This window comes from Phyllostomus discolor, chromosome 12 (assembly GCF_004126475.2).
Source record: "Phyllostomus discolor isolate MPI-MPIP mPhyDis1 chromosome 12, mPhyDis1.pri.v3, whole genome shotgun sequence".
Classification (NCBI taxonomy): Eukaryota; Metazoa; Chordata; class Mammalia; order Chiroptera; family Phyllostomidae; genus Phyllostomus; species Phyllostomus discolor.
The window spans coordinates 6821287-6833551 of record NC_040914.2 but is presented as its reverse complement, the minus strand read 5'-3'; the positions used below and the strand labels follow the sequence as shown (position 1 = coordinate 6833551).

Below are 12265 nucleotides of genomic sequence, written 5' to 3'. Positions count from 1 at the left end.
TCCCCCAACCTCAGGTACTCAGTGGCCTCAGCTTGAGGCATAGAAGCAAAGGCCACAGAGGCAGGACCATATTAGGTTTTCAATGAAATATAGCATAACAAAGGTCAGAATACTTTTTTGTTGTTGCTTTTTTTTTTTTCCAAAATAAGCCCAGACCATTAAACAAGTGAAACTCGAACAAATAAATCTCCAACAGCGAGAAAAACTGTACAGTTACTCAAAGCTGATTCTGCCAGTGGGGCTGGGAATAAAAGGGAGGGTGAAATCATGGTAGAGGGGTTAGGGAGGGGCTGGAACTGGAGAGGTTGAGGGTCCTGCCCATCAGAGTGGGGCCGCCTGCGTCCTACACACTCTGGTCAGGTAGGGGGAGGGGGCAGCTCTTGCCTCCCATTGTGTGTGTGTGTGTGTGTGTGTGTGTGTGTGTGTGTGTGTGTGGGGATATCCCTCACCACCTCCTAATGCCAGGCTGAGCCAGCTCGCCCTGATGGAGAGTGAACCAGACAGGACTGGCTGGAAGGAGGTGAGGGTTCTTTAAAAGGGACACCCTGCTGATTCCAAACGAGGTGGCCCCTGTCCATCCCACTTCCCTGGGCTAGTGGGAGGGGAATTGGAGAAGCCCTGGGAGTTTGAGGGGAATGAGCAAAGGCACAGAAACAAGGAGGGGCCGGGGTGGGGGACTTGCATAGGTTGATGAGTGTGCAAGAGGTACATAAATAAACCTGACACCCCACCCAGCCCGGCACTGGGAGAGGAGGTGGGGACCTGGAGCAGGTCCCCAGGGCTATACCACCCCCTGGCTTTCTCCCCTTCCCTGGGCTGAGAGCTGAGGGAGGTCCAGACCAGGAGGGGAGGGGCAAAAAGATTAGGGGGATGGGGTAAGAGTGCAGGGAGGGCAGTGGTTTTAAATTTTTTTTTTTTGGTTTTTTGTTTTTTCCCAACATTTTGTATCTTTAATAACATACACAATGGTTACCAGCCATATTCATAACAAAAGTTATTCATAAAATGTATCTAAAAATAACATTTTTTCCCTTTTCGGTGTGAAAAGCTTGATAATGTCCCAGTGTGGGGGTGTTGAGGGGGTAGAAGGGTTTGGAATAGGGGACCCTGGCTCCCACAACCTGAATCCCCAAATCTCCTTCCCTCCACCTGGGCCCCAGTACAACCCCATAGTAGGAACAGGGACCAGAGGATCTGTATGACTCAGGGCTCGATGAATCTCTGGGATATGATATAGTGTTCCACTTAATGAGGACATAACAGGGAGTGGGGAGAGGTTGAAAGGAAAGGGGGTGGGGAAAGAAACCAAAAACCAAACAATCCCCTTCCCTTATTCCTTATCCCCAAATCTTTCAGCAACCAGACCTGGGAGTAGAGAAGAGTGTATGTTGGTGGGGGAAGGGGATGTTAAGGCAACAGACTTCCTGACCTCACTTGGCTGTCCTAGCTCCCCACTTACACCTCTGCATCTGGGGAGCCAGGGCTGGGGTTGTGGGGGGAATGGGGAAGGACTAGGGAGTCTGGAGAAGGGGGCTCTGCCCCCTCCCCTCATAAAATTCAGGTTCCCCCTGCCACTTTCTTGGCTCAGAGAGAGGCCTGGGGATTCTAAATGTGAGGGAATGATCAGAAAAAAACCGTTAAGAACTATATAAATATGTATCTTAAATAGGTCTAAGAAATTAATTGTAGAGAACCTCTGATAAACAGAGCAAAAAGAGGTGAATGAGAAGACGGTGGCTCCTGTCCTGGGAGAATGATGGGAAGGTGGAAGGAGGAGAAGGTGGCAAGGAGAGTGGTTCCTCTCCTTGCCAGCCTTCTCCTTAATTAGCGCCTCTCAAAATAACATTCAGGAGAGCAGGTTATCTACTCCACTTGTCTCTCCCCAAATGTCAGATGGTTCTGAGCAGGCCCCACAAGACAGTGGGTGAGTCCCTGGGGGAGACTGCTCCCTCAGGAGGGGCAGGTTGTGAGTGGTCTGGAGGAGGCAGAGGTGGGATGGGGCCAGGTGGGAGATAAGAGAGGGAAGGAGGGGGCAAGGCAGGCTGGCCAGTTCCTGCCTTCTCTATTCTGGCTGCCCCCTACCCCCACCCCCACCCCGGCCTCAGCAGAGATCCCTTGATGGGCCTGGGAGTGAGCAAGGCATGTGCCAATGTTAAACAAAAATTAAAAGGATAAGAGAGTAGAAAAATATTAGAATGTATAGCTGAGCCAGCCCACCCTCTCTCGCTGTCGAAGAGAAGCCCGTTGGGGGTTGGCTCCCGCCCGCCGCCCAGGGTGCCTATGAGTGCGCTGGGCTGTGGGTCCTGTCAGATGGTGGAGGTTTTGTCTGTCCCATCTGTGGTAAGAAAGGGAGGAAGGGAGGAAGATCAGGAGCTGGTGGAGGCTTGAGAAAAGGTGCTCAGGTAACCTGTCATCCCAAGTCAGGCCTTCCCTGAAGTCCAGCCTCCCCTAGGGACCCCTCAGAATGACTCTAAGTTTCTCAGTTCAGAGGTGGAGACGCTGCTGGGCAGGTAGGAGCTGGGTCAGGGAAAGAGGAAATGCTCACCACCCAAGGCGTGTTCTGTCATGCTCAGACACAGAGACTCCAGAGTGGGATTGATCTCCAGATCAGGCCCAGGGACTGGACAGTCTGTGGGACAAAGCAGAGTGGATGTGTTAAGGACTGGACTGGGGTGGAGAGTAGAGCCAGGAAGACAAAGGACAGGATGGGCTACCACTGGAGGAAGGATAGGAGATACAAGAGGGAAAGGGAGGGAGAGGGAGAGACAGAGAAACAGAGCACATGAAACAGGCACACACTAGGATAGAAGGTGTGGTGACCGACAGAGACAGGCCTGGGTGTATCACAAAGCAGGCAGAGGTCGCAAGGGCAGAGGCTTGTCCAACAGAGAAAGCTGGACTTGGTAGACAGAGGAAATGTTGTGAAGCTGAGGGAGCTTCCTGAAGACCACACAGGTTGTGACTATTCTGGACATACACTGCATACTCTCTTGGGCATAGTCTGGGCATCTACTGTGGGTGCTGGGCAGCCCTGTGTTCCCTGACTGATGACCTGCTCTGCAGAAGTTTAATTAGAACTCTTCCCTCTTGGACTTGCTCCTCTGGGCAGGATTTGATCCAGGCAGGTCACACAGATGGGGCAAACCAGGACAGCAGCCACGGGGCTTGTCCTCAAACTACCTCTCCGGAGGGCTTCCTGTTCTGGAATTTGGGAGACAGTCCCTTTCCTGGGCTCCTCATTGCTGCTGGGAGGAAGCCTGAGCTTTTTACCTGGTTAGGAAGACCCTGCTCTCAATTCCAGCTTCACCTTTCATCACATCCTCTCTGAACCCTAAGCTCGGGCTGTGTCAGACCACCTAAGTGCCTTCCCTTTTGACCTTGGGTAAATCACCTCTTTGTGTCTTAGATTGGTGACTGATCAGATAGGAATGACATCAGTGCCCTCATGTGCATCAGGAGGGTTTGATCTGACAGTGCAGTAAAGATGTCTGGCAAACAGCATACCAGTAAAAACAACTGTTCTTATTTTTTGTTCTGTAGTTCATCCATCTGGTATTTTAACATCATTTACAGATGCCAAGCTTTGTGCCAGGATGAACACAATGAACAGGGTCTCCTGTCTTCAACAGATGGCAGCCCACATTATCTCATAAATTAAGAATCCCTACTGTTTGGCAGTTTATGACATGAAGAGTTTAGATCACCTGCATGTCTAAAATCTCTCCAGAGGCAGTCATTCCAGACTAGCCTTACCTGCCTCTGCAGCCTCGTTGCCCAGCAATGGACCTGGCACAGGGTGGAGGCGTCATCCTCACTCATTGAGCAGGAAGGGCTAATGCTTTTCTACTCTCCCTTCTGTCCACTTCCCCCTCATTCTGATCCATCTCTGGGCTTGTCTGTGAACATGGAAAACAGCCCTTCCACTTCAAACAGCCTTTCATGTAAAATCTGATCCAAGAGCTAATGGTTCCGGCCTGATCACCTGGCTTCTAAAAGAAATGCTGGCGGACTGACAGACAGGACTTCCCTCCATAGAAACCTCACTGCTTTGACTCTCTTATTCCCCTCAACCCCTTCCAAACTGAGTATTTAATGATCTTCTACAAAGATGGTGACAGAGACCACCAACACGGATACCAAAATTAAGACAGGGAGGGAGAGATGTGAACATGTGGATACGGAAGTGAGGGGTGAGAGAAGATAGAGAAACGAAGGCAGGACCTGAAAGAGAACACTGAGATGGGGGTGGGGAACAGTACAAGAAAACCCATGATGAGGGGAGATGGATGCAGAGTGGTGCAAAGGATGGGGAGAGGTGCTTGAGCATATGAGACACAGAAGAGAAGATAAAGGCTAGCTAAGTGTGTTGTGGAGGCAGAGTCCCCAGTGCTGGGGCACTTTACCTGGAGGAAACATGAGAATGGCCTGGGGCGATGAGTGGACTGGGAGCGAGTGAGTACGCTGCACAGAGCTGCGGCTCTGGCTGGGCATGCTGTTGCTGCCTCCAGGGTTGGCAAACCATAGGTTCTGCAAAGGGCATGGGGAGAGAGAAAGTGGGTGACTGGGGAAGAGGTCCAGGCCCAGGAGTGACGGAACAGGCAAAGGAGTCCCCTCCCCTCTAAGCCAGGCCCAGATGCAAAGATACAGATACACACCCCCCAGGTACCATCACTCCAACCCCAAAAGCACCAGGCTGTCTATTTTCGGTCACTCACCTGTCGGCCCTGTCCCCCAAGGCTGGGGCTGGTAAGGGCGTGCCTGGGGGAGATGCCTCCAATACCCGAGGGGCTCAGAAGGCCCATTCTGCTGGGCGGGAGGGCCCGGGGAGGCATTGGGAACTGCCGCTGGGTCCTCCGGGCCACCCCCATCCCCACAGAGCCAGCTATGGGGAGTGAGTTGGAGCCAAACGCCCAGCTGTGAAAGAGCAGAACATGGAGTGTCAGTTTAGGTAGATGGAGCTCATCTGTCCACCATTCCTTATCTCTCCCCACAATCCCAATGGGTAGGAAAAACATAGACCTGCCCTGAGCCAAGATTCCCTGTCCAAGTTCCTACATCACACATTCTGTCACCTCCTGCCCAAGGGTATCCCCAGGATAGAGATGGGAAATGTTCCTCACACCCAAGCAAAGCAGTTCTCCTAACTTCAACACTCGGCTGTGATATTTCTGTTATTTGTTTATGGTGAGAAGGGATTCTGTGCCCTCTGCATATAGATAAAGAGAACAAGGGACAGGCAAGGGGCCTGCTATCAGGACATGAGCTGGTTTGCCAGCTTATTACCCTATTCTAATGGTAAGAACATCCTGATTTTTTTCTGGAAAAGTCTTCACTGGGTGACAAGTGTAAGTCACCCAGTGATTGAATGAGTCCCATGGATTCCCAGCCCAGAATCAATCACTCCTCTAAGTACCACCTGTCAACCAGAAGGGCTTAGGGAAGGAAGGCCTGCCTGCCTGCCTGCCTGGGCTGCCTGCCTACCCTTTCTGCTGCCGGTAGTTCTGCATCTCTAGTGCAGCTTTGCGCGGGAAGGTCCGGAGGAGCTTCAGCACTTGCTGTTTCCAGGATAGCAGCCGTTTCTTCTGCGTTTCCGTGAAAGCCTAGAATTAGGGAAGTGAAGTAGGGAGGGGGTGCTTCTTTCAAATCTGCCTTCTGTTCATTTGCTCAAATATTTATCGACTGCCTGCTCTGTGCTAGGCAATGAGGGGAATTGGAGGTGACGTGTGCACATGTTTAGTTGGGGAGAAGATAACACAGTTGTGATGAGCACTGGGAGGGAGAAGCACAGAGGCACAAGAAACCTGATTTAATAGGAGGGGCTGGTGAAGGTGTCCTTGAGGTACAAACGTTTGAACTGGGAGCCAAGGGGCCAACAGATGGTGAGATGAGGGCTGGAGAGGTGGGCAGGAACCAGCCAGGCCAGAATGCTGGTTCTGCCCTGGCTGGTGTGGCTCAGTGGATTGAGCGCCAGCCTGCAAATCAAAGGGTCGCTGGTTCGATTCCCAGTTGAGGGCACATGCCTGGGTTGAGGGCCAGGTCCTCAGTAGGGGGATGCGTGAAAGGCAACCACACATTGATGGTTCTCTCCCTCTTTTTCCCCCACTTCCCCTCTCTAAAAAAGAAATAAATAAAATCCTTCAAAAAACGTTAAAAAAAAAAATGTTGGTTCTGAGAAGGATGGGGTCACCTTTCCCTTCTAGGGAGCTCTAGGGAAGGTCTCACCTCATGAGTTAGGCACTTTTCAATGAGCTGGAGGTAACTGGTGATGTTCTCCTCGTCTGGTCGGGACACCAGAAGCTGGGTGCACACTGGGAGACACAGGAAAGGGCAGGAGGTTAGCCTCCAATATGCCCTCTGCTACAGAAGGAGGGACAGGAACTCAGGCTGGTTTAGTACTAGCTACGTGCCAAGCACGATACTTGGCTTATCATGAAGATATATCAAGTGCCCAGCATAGAGACTGGCATAAGGCAGACAGAAAGTCAATGGTACCTTTCCTCCTTCTAACTCTTACAAGAATCTCATCAATGGGCATTTTCAGCATGAGGCACCTGAAGCTCAGAGAGGCTGAATCACTTATGTAGGCCACACAGACAAAAGGATCTAGACCCAGGTGTAAAGTCTGCTCTATCATGCTGCCTTAGAAAAGCGCTTTAAGAGCTTTACCAAATCCCATTCTATGGCCTCCAGTCACTTCAGAGAGAATCAACGAATTCTCTTTATCTGTTCACTCTGTACTGTATGCAGTTTCCACTGACACACTATCCTGTCTTTTTCTCAGGCTGGAGATGCTTTGAGAGTAAGGGTTTGTCTTCCATCACCAGCCTGGACACACCTGAGGGCAGGAGCCTTGCCACATCAGTCTCAAGTCACTCTCTGTGGTACTCTAGTCCCCAGGCTGATTTAAAAAGCTCTGCTTCCACTGTTTAACTTGATCTCTAAGACCTAGATTCACTTGGATCTCTGCCCTAGAACTCCATGCTGGGCCCCGGTGGTCTCACCTTTGCCCATCACCCGTGTAAACTGGCTGGGGATGTCTCCGTCGGCGACGGGAGCTGGGGCTGGCTCACTGCCATCAGTGGGAACCGGAGCTGGTGGAGGGGGGTAGCTCTCTGCAGCTGGAGGGTCCTTGGCCTCAGTGCCCTTGTCTGTGCTAGGATGAGCCAGGGGAGGCTCAGCACCAGGCAGCAGTGGCTCCCCCCGACCCCCATCCTTGGGAGTAGGGGTGGTGGTGGCGGTGGTGGTCGTCACAGTGGCCTGGAGGACACTGTAGGCCTTGATGGGGGTGATGATGATCTGCTGCAGCTCCTGCAGAGCATTTCTCAGATTTCCTCCTTCCAGCACGTCCTGCATGAGGAGGACATGGTTGGGGTCACACGGTGACCCCATGTTTTTGTAGAATGATTACACAAATGGGGTCAGACAGGGCTTGCAGAGTGCTTGGTGGGACTCTGGGTTCCAGCTTATAGAGAAGGTAGGTAAAGGCACCACAACCCATAGGCATACATTTGTACACACAGGTTCCCTTTTCCCCCTTCAAGGTGCAGTCCCACGGAGCTCCAAAGAAGGTGGCCTAATCCTGAGGCCTTAGGGTCCCACCAAAGATGAAACCAGATTTGGATGCAGAGATTTGGACTATGACATGAAGTGGGGGAAAAATAGAAGGCAAGAGGCAGAGTAAGGTGTAAAGGAACACAAACAGAGGCAGGTTATGTAAGGAAAGTGAATAGATGAGAAACAAACCAAATGGAGACATCACACAACCAGGAAGACACTCTGGTCCAACAGAAAAACTAGTTAGAAATGAAAATGAAAGGGGAGAGGAGAGGTTGAGTCAGCAGAGAGATTGATTCTGGGGACACATGCCAGGACAGATAGGCAGGGGAGCCTCAGCCACAGGCAAGTGAGGCCTCTGATTGAACTTGTACTTGGTGCCCAGAGTCTGGCTCCCTAAGGCTGGGGTCACTGAAGGTCAGACGTGAGGGCTGGGGAGGTCTTGAGGGGAGGCCACATGGGTAGCAAGGATAACCCAGAACCTTCAGTCTACTGGTACTGCTGGGCACCCAGCTGACCTTGGAGATGGGGATAACAGGTCCTCACCTTCTCCAGGGACTTGAGGACGCTCTGCCTCTCACGCAGCTTCTGGATGCTCAGAGCTATCTTGTGGCGGGCACCTTTGGTGACATTCTGTGGTAGGGCAGAAGGGGACAGGGAGCTGGAAATGGGAGGCTGAAGTATTTACGGGTGCCCCAACAAGGCCTAGAGATATGGAGGAGACTCAGGCCACAAGGGTACATCAAAATGGTACTGCCCCCAACTCTGCCCTAATGATTTCCTGAGCTTTACCTGAGACTCCAGGTGCTGCTCAGTCAGTGTCATCATCTCCTCGTAGCTCATCTGTGAGAAAAGGGCTGCGTACTTGTGCAAGCGGAGGCTCTTGAGCCATGAGGGCACATCTGTGGAAAAGGAGGGCATAAGGTCAGGAGTCTGTTCCATCAGTTACCTGCTTCCTGGCTTTCTTATCGGATTGGGGTGTCTGAGGGCAGGGACCTCTCCCCCATCATACCAGGGTCTGTGGGGGTCTCTCAGATCAGTATGAACCCCAAGGGCAGGGACTTCTACTCCCCTCAGGCTTCTCCCCTTCTCTGGAAGGGAGAAGTTGAGGGTTGGAGGGATGGAATAGGTAGGGTAGCAGCTACAAGCTCCTTTCTGTCCTCTGAGCTCTACAGAAGGGTCCTAGTGCTGCCCTCCCAACCGTTGTACCTTTCATGCCACTGCCATCCTCTTGGAAAGTGTTCCGGCTGGAGCCCTGCTCCTCGGTCTGCTCACTACCAGAGGAGGCCACGCTGCTCTGGGGTGAGAGGGGTGCGTGGTCGGGCGTGGTGAAAGCAGCCCGGGCCCCCAGCTCTTCTGGACTTGGCCACTCACCAGGGGCCTGGGGACTTGTGGGAATGAGAGACATAGAGCGCTTCAGCGGGCTGGGGTGAATTTGGCAGGGGAGACCTGGCCAGAGGGGGAGAGAAGCAAAATGTCAGGTTTGGGGATCCGATCACAGGAGACCATGCTGTCCTGGTCAGTGTCATGGATAGCAGCTCGGCCCCAGAATCCAATTAAGGGAAGGGACCCTGGTGTCTGAGGGGAATCGCCTACCAGATGCTGCCTATTCCCTCATCCTTCATACCCAAGCCATCAGCATGCTGTGAGCTACTTCTTTGAACCTCTCTACCTCCTCTGCTTGCAACCTGGTCTGAGTCAATAGCATCCCTAACTACAATTACTGTCACAGCATCCTCATTGGTTTCTTGCCTCCTACAGTCCATTCACCTCACAGCAGCCACATTAATCCTTCCAAAAATACAAATCTGACAAAGTTAGTTCCTGCTTAAATACCACCTGTGGTTTCTCTTCATTCTGGGAATAAAATTCAAACTCTCACACACATCACTACAAGGGCCTGCAGGACCTGGGCCCTATTCATCTCTGACCTCTCATTTTCCACTCACCCTTTGGTCAAGCCTTTCTAGCCTTTGCCCCCACCCCCATCTGTTCCTGGAACACCCAAGCTTGTTCCAGCCTCAGGACTTTCACTCTAGCTCTTCTTGTCCTCTTGATTTTAGCAGTTGGTTCCCTCAGGTCTGATCTCAGCAAGTGTCACCTCTTCCAAAGCCTTCCATGAACTCTCAATATGAAGTAGCTGTCCCCGCCAATCCCGATTACTCTATCATATTACTCTGTCTTGTCTTCCTTACAACACCTATCACAACCTGGAATGATCTTATCTAGTTATCTGTTTACTTACTTATTTACTATATGCCTCTGATGCAATAGATCTGTAATAGCAGGGACCTGTCCTGTGCTAGGTATCTTTGTATCCTCAGTAATTGTAAACTATTGAAATACATCAAATGCACCCTCTACATCCCTGTCCTTGGGTTTCATCACCTCCCCAGATTTTTTCTTGAACTAAGCCCAAATCAGGGTGAATCCAGGCCTACTTCCACAGGATGCTGCACACCCTCCATATCATTCCTGAGGTAGGAAGAGGAATTCAACTTGACTTTTTACCATTCTCAAGACAGGGCAGGTTCCCACAGCTCCCAGACCTTTATGTATGCTATTCCCTCTGCCCAGCTCACCACTCTTCCACCCTCATTTGCCTGCCACTTCAGCCTTCGCTCCATCCTCCGCACTCCCTGAGCCCCAGAGCTGCTGCCACCTCAAGCCCAGCACCTACTGCCCTCTTCACTAGCCTGCCTGTCTCATACTGGACTTTGTGCTTGTACAGGATAGCAACCCTGCCCAATCATTTCTGCATCCCCAGGATCAGGAGGAGCCCTCAAAGTACGGCACCAATGATCCTAAGGGTGGTAACAGGGCCTCTGGGCTCAACACAATGACTCTGGAGTAGCTCAAATCCAAGAAAAAGGAAAGGAACAAAGCTGAATGTCTTATCTTAGGCAGGGAAGAACATCAAGGCCCAGGGAACTGAAGCCCTTTTGCCCCAGTTACCACAGAGTTGGGAGGCAAAGCAGAAGAACCCTAGTCTTAATTCTCATGGAAAGGCTGATTCCTGCCAGCATTCCACTGACACCAGCCTAGGAAGGAGGTCCAGCCTGGTACAGACCCCAAAGCACATTCTCTTATCGGTGACATTATCTATGCTTCTAGCCAGGAAGTCATCTGAGAGAGAGGGCAGCGCACTAACCCACTCCCTAAGGCCAGCCCCCAGCCCTGCCTAAGACCTCTGGGATCCTACACTCAGAGTTCCTTCTAAGCCTTTGAACTCCTAGAAAAAGGTGGTACACTTTGGGCCCAGAAGGGCTGGAGAACCCTCAATACAGGTCTTTTTATACCTGTTTTGGTACCTCTGGCCTCTTCCTCCCTCCCTTCTCTGCCAAAAAGGAAGCAGGCAAGGCAGAAAGGGAAGGAAATTATCCTGACTGGAATGATTGTGCAGTTTCTGAAGAGTCCTGCTTAGCCCCACACTGGGGTGGAGGCTAACCACAGCATGAGAACAGGAATGCCGGCCGGAGATCCAGGGCCTCACTCTCTCCAAGAAACTCCAGTCTGTCCTTGGCAGCACCCCAAACCTACCCTGCCTGCCCTTAGAGGCCAATCCTTGCTCTCCACTCTAAAATATTTTAATGGTTTCCTGTTTCCTGCAACTACTAGAAATTGAAAAACTTCATCCTATCCTTCAAGGCCCCCCACAATGTGGCCCTAACATGCTGATTATCTGGGAGTCAAGACAGACTTGAGTTTAAATCCGGGCTGTACCATATTAACTGTACAATCCCAAGCAAGTCATTTCATTTGCTCCCCACCTTCATTTCTATTTGAAGTCCTTGGCATAGGGGCAGGCACACAATAAACATGAATGTATGCTAGTTTTTACCCATGTAAATCCTTACACCTCCCCAGCCCTGCCAAACCTGTCTGCATACTGTCTCCTCCAATTTGCCACCCCCATGCCTTCAATCCAAACTGTGCCTTCTATTCGGAATGCCCAATTCCTTTCTCTCTTCTGGTTCAAACCCCCTCCAACATTGTTTCAGTTTGGTCCTGCAGTATCTGGACCCCATTGTGAGGAAGAAATGTATGGGCACCCTCCTCTTGATGAGGTCTGAGTACCTTCACGAGGGTCACTTTTAGGTGGAGGCAGCATAACACCATAGTTAAGAATATAAATTGTGGAGCTAGACTGTTTGGATTTAAATTCTGGCTACAGCACCTTGGACAAGTGCCTTTCCTGTGACAGCCAATGAATGCTTATGTATGATGTTCTAAGAATGGCCCCTGACAAAGACTAAATGCTTAATATATTTTAATTACAATTATCATTATTAGTATATCCTCCCAACCTGGATCCAGAAATTGTCATGCTCTGAGACTGAAAAACACCTTCAGTTGTTCGAGTTCCCAGAAATGCCCTTTATCCCTCTATCTTCCCTGATTCTCGCCAGCACCTGGGAGGGAGGCAGGCTACCAGGACACATACATTTAACTGGAGAAGAAAGGGGCTCAGGGATAACTGAAGTGTACTAAATGCCGTACAACTGAGCACCAGAGACCCAGGGTTCATCCTACCCACTGGCATGGATGACATTTCCCTGTCACTCTTCCCTAGCCTGTTTTAACCAGTGCCCACCAAAGGGGACCAGCCACACTGTGGATAAATCCTAGAAATCTCTTGCCTTGAGTCAGGTCATGTTACTTTATCAATCCTTGGAAATACCACTCTATCCTATCCTGTTCATTTCAACTA

At 51.0% G+C, this 12265-nt stretch overlaps 1 protein-coding gene across 3 annotated transcripts in view; it reads right to left on the bottom strand.

Moving 5' to 3' along the window:
• SAMD4B (sterile alpha motif domain containing 4B) overlaps window positions 1-12265 on the bottom strand; it is a 42946-nt gene that overhangs the window by 3929 nt on the left and 26752 nt on the right. For 2 of the 3 annotated variants that reach the window (XM_036011818.1, XM_036011819.1), the window contains exons 4-12: window positions 8764-9003; window positions 8347-8456; window positions 8101-8187; window positions 7002-7347; window positions 6223-6308; window positions 5482-5600; window positions 4716-4914; window positions 4404-4527; window positions 2546-2629 (exon numbers count right to left, since the gene is read on the bottom strand). In XM_036011818.1, coding sequence (XP_035867711.1) covers window positions 2546-2629; window positions 4404-4527; window positions 4716-4914; window positions 5482-5600; window positions 6223-6308; window positions 7002-7347; window positions 8101-8187; window positions 8347-8456; window positions 8764-9003 — 1395 coding nt within the window. Of the gene's footprint in view, window positions 1-99; window positions 2336-2545; window positions 2630-4403; window positions 4528-4715; window positions 4915-5481; window positions 5601-6222; window positions 6309-7001; window positions 7348-8100; window positions 8188-8346; window positions 8457-8763; window positions 9004-12265 lie in introns of those variants that run through there. The other variant, XM_028529589.2, reaches the window with a different exon arrangement.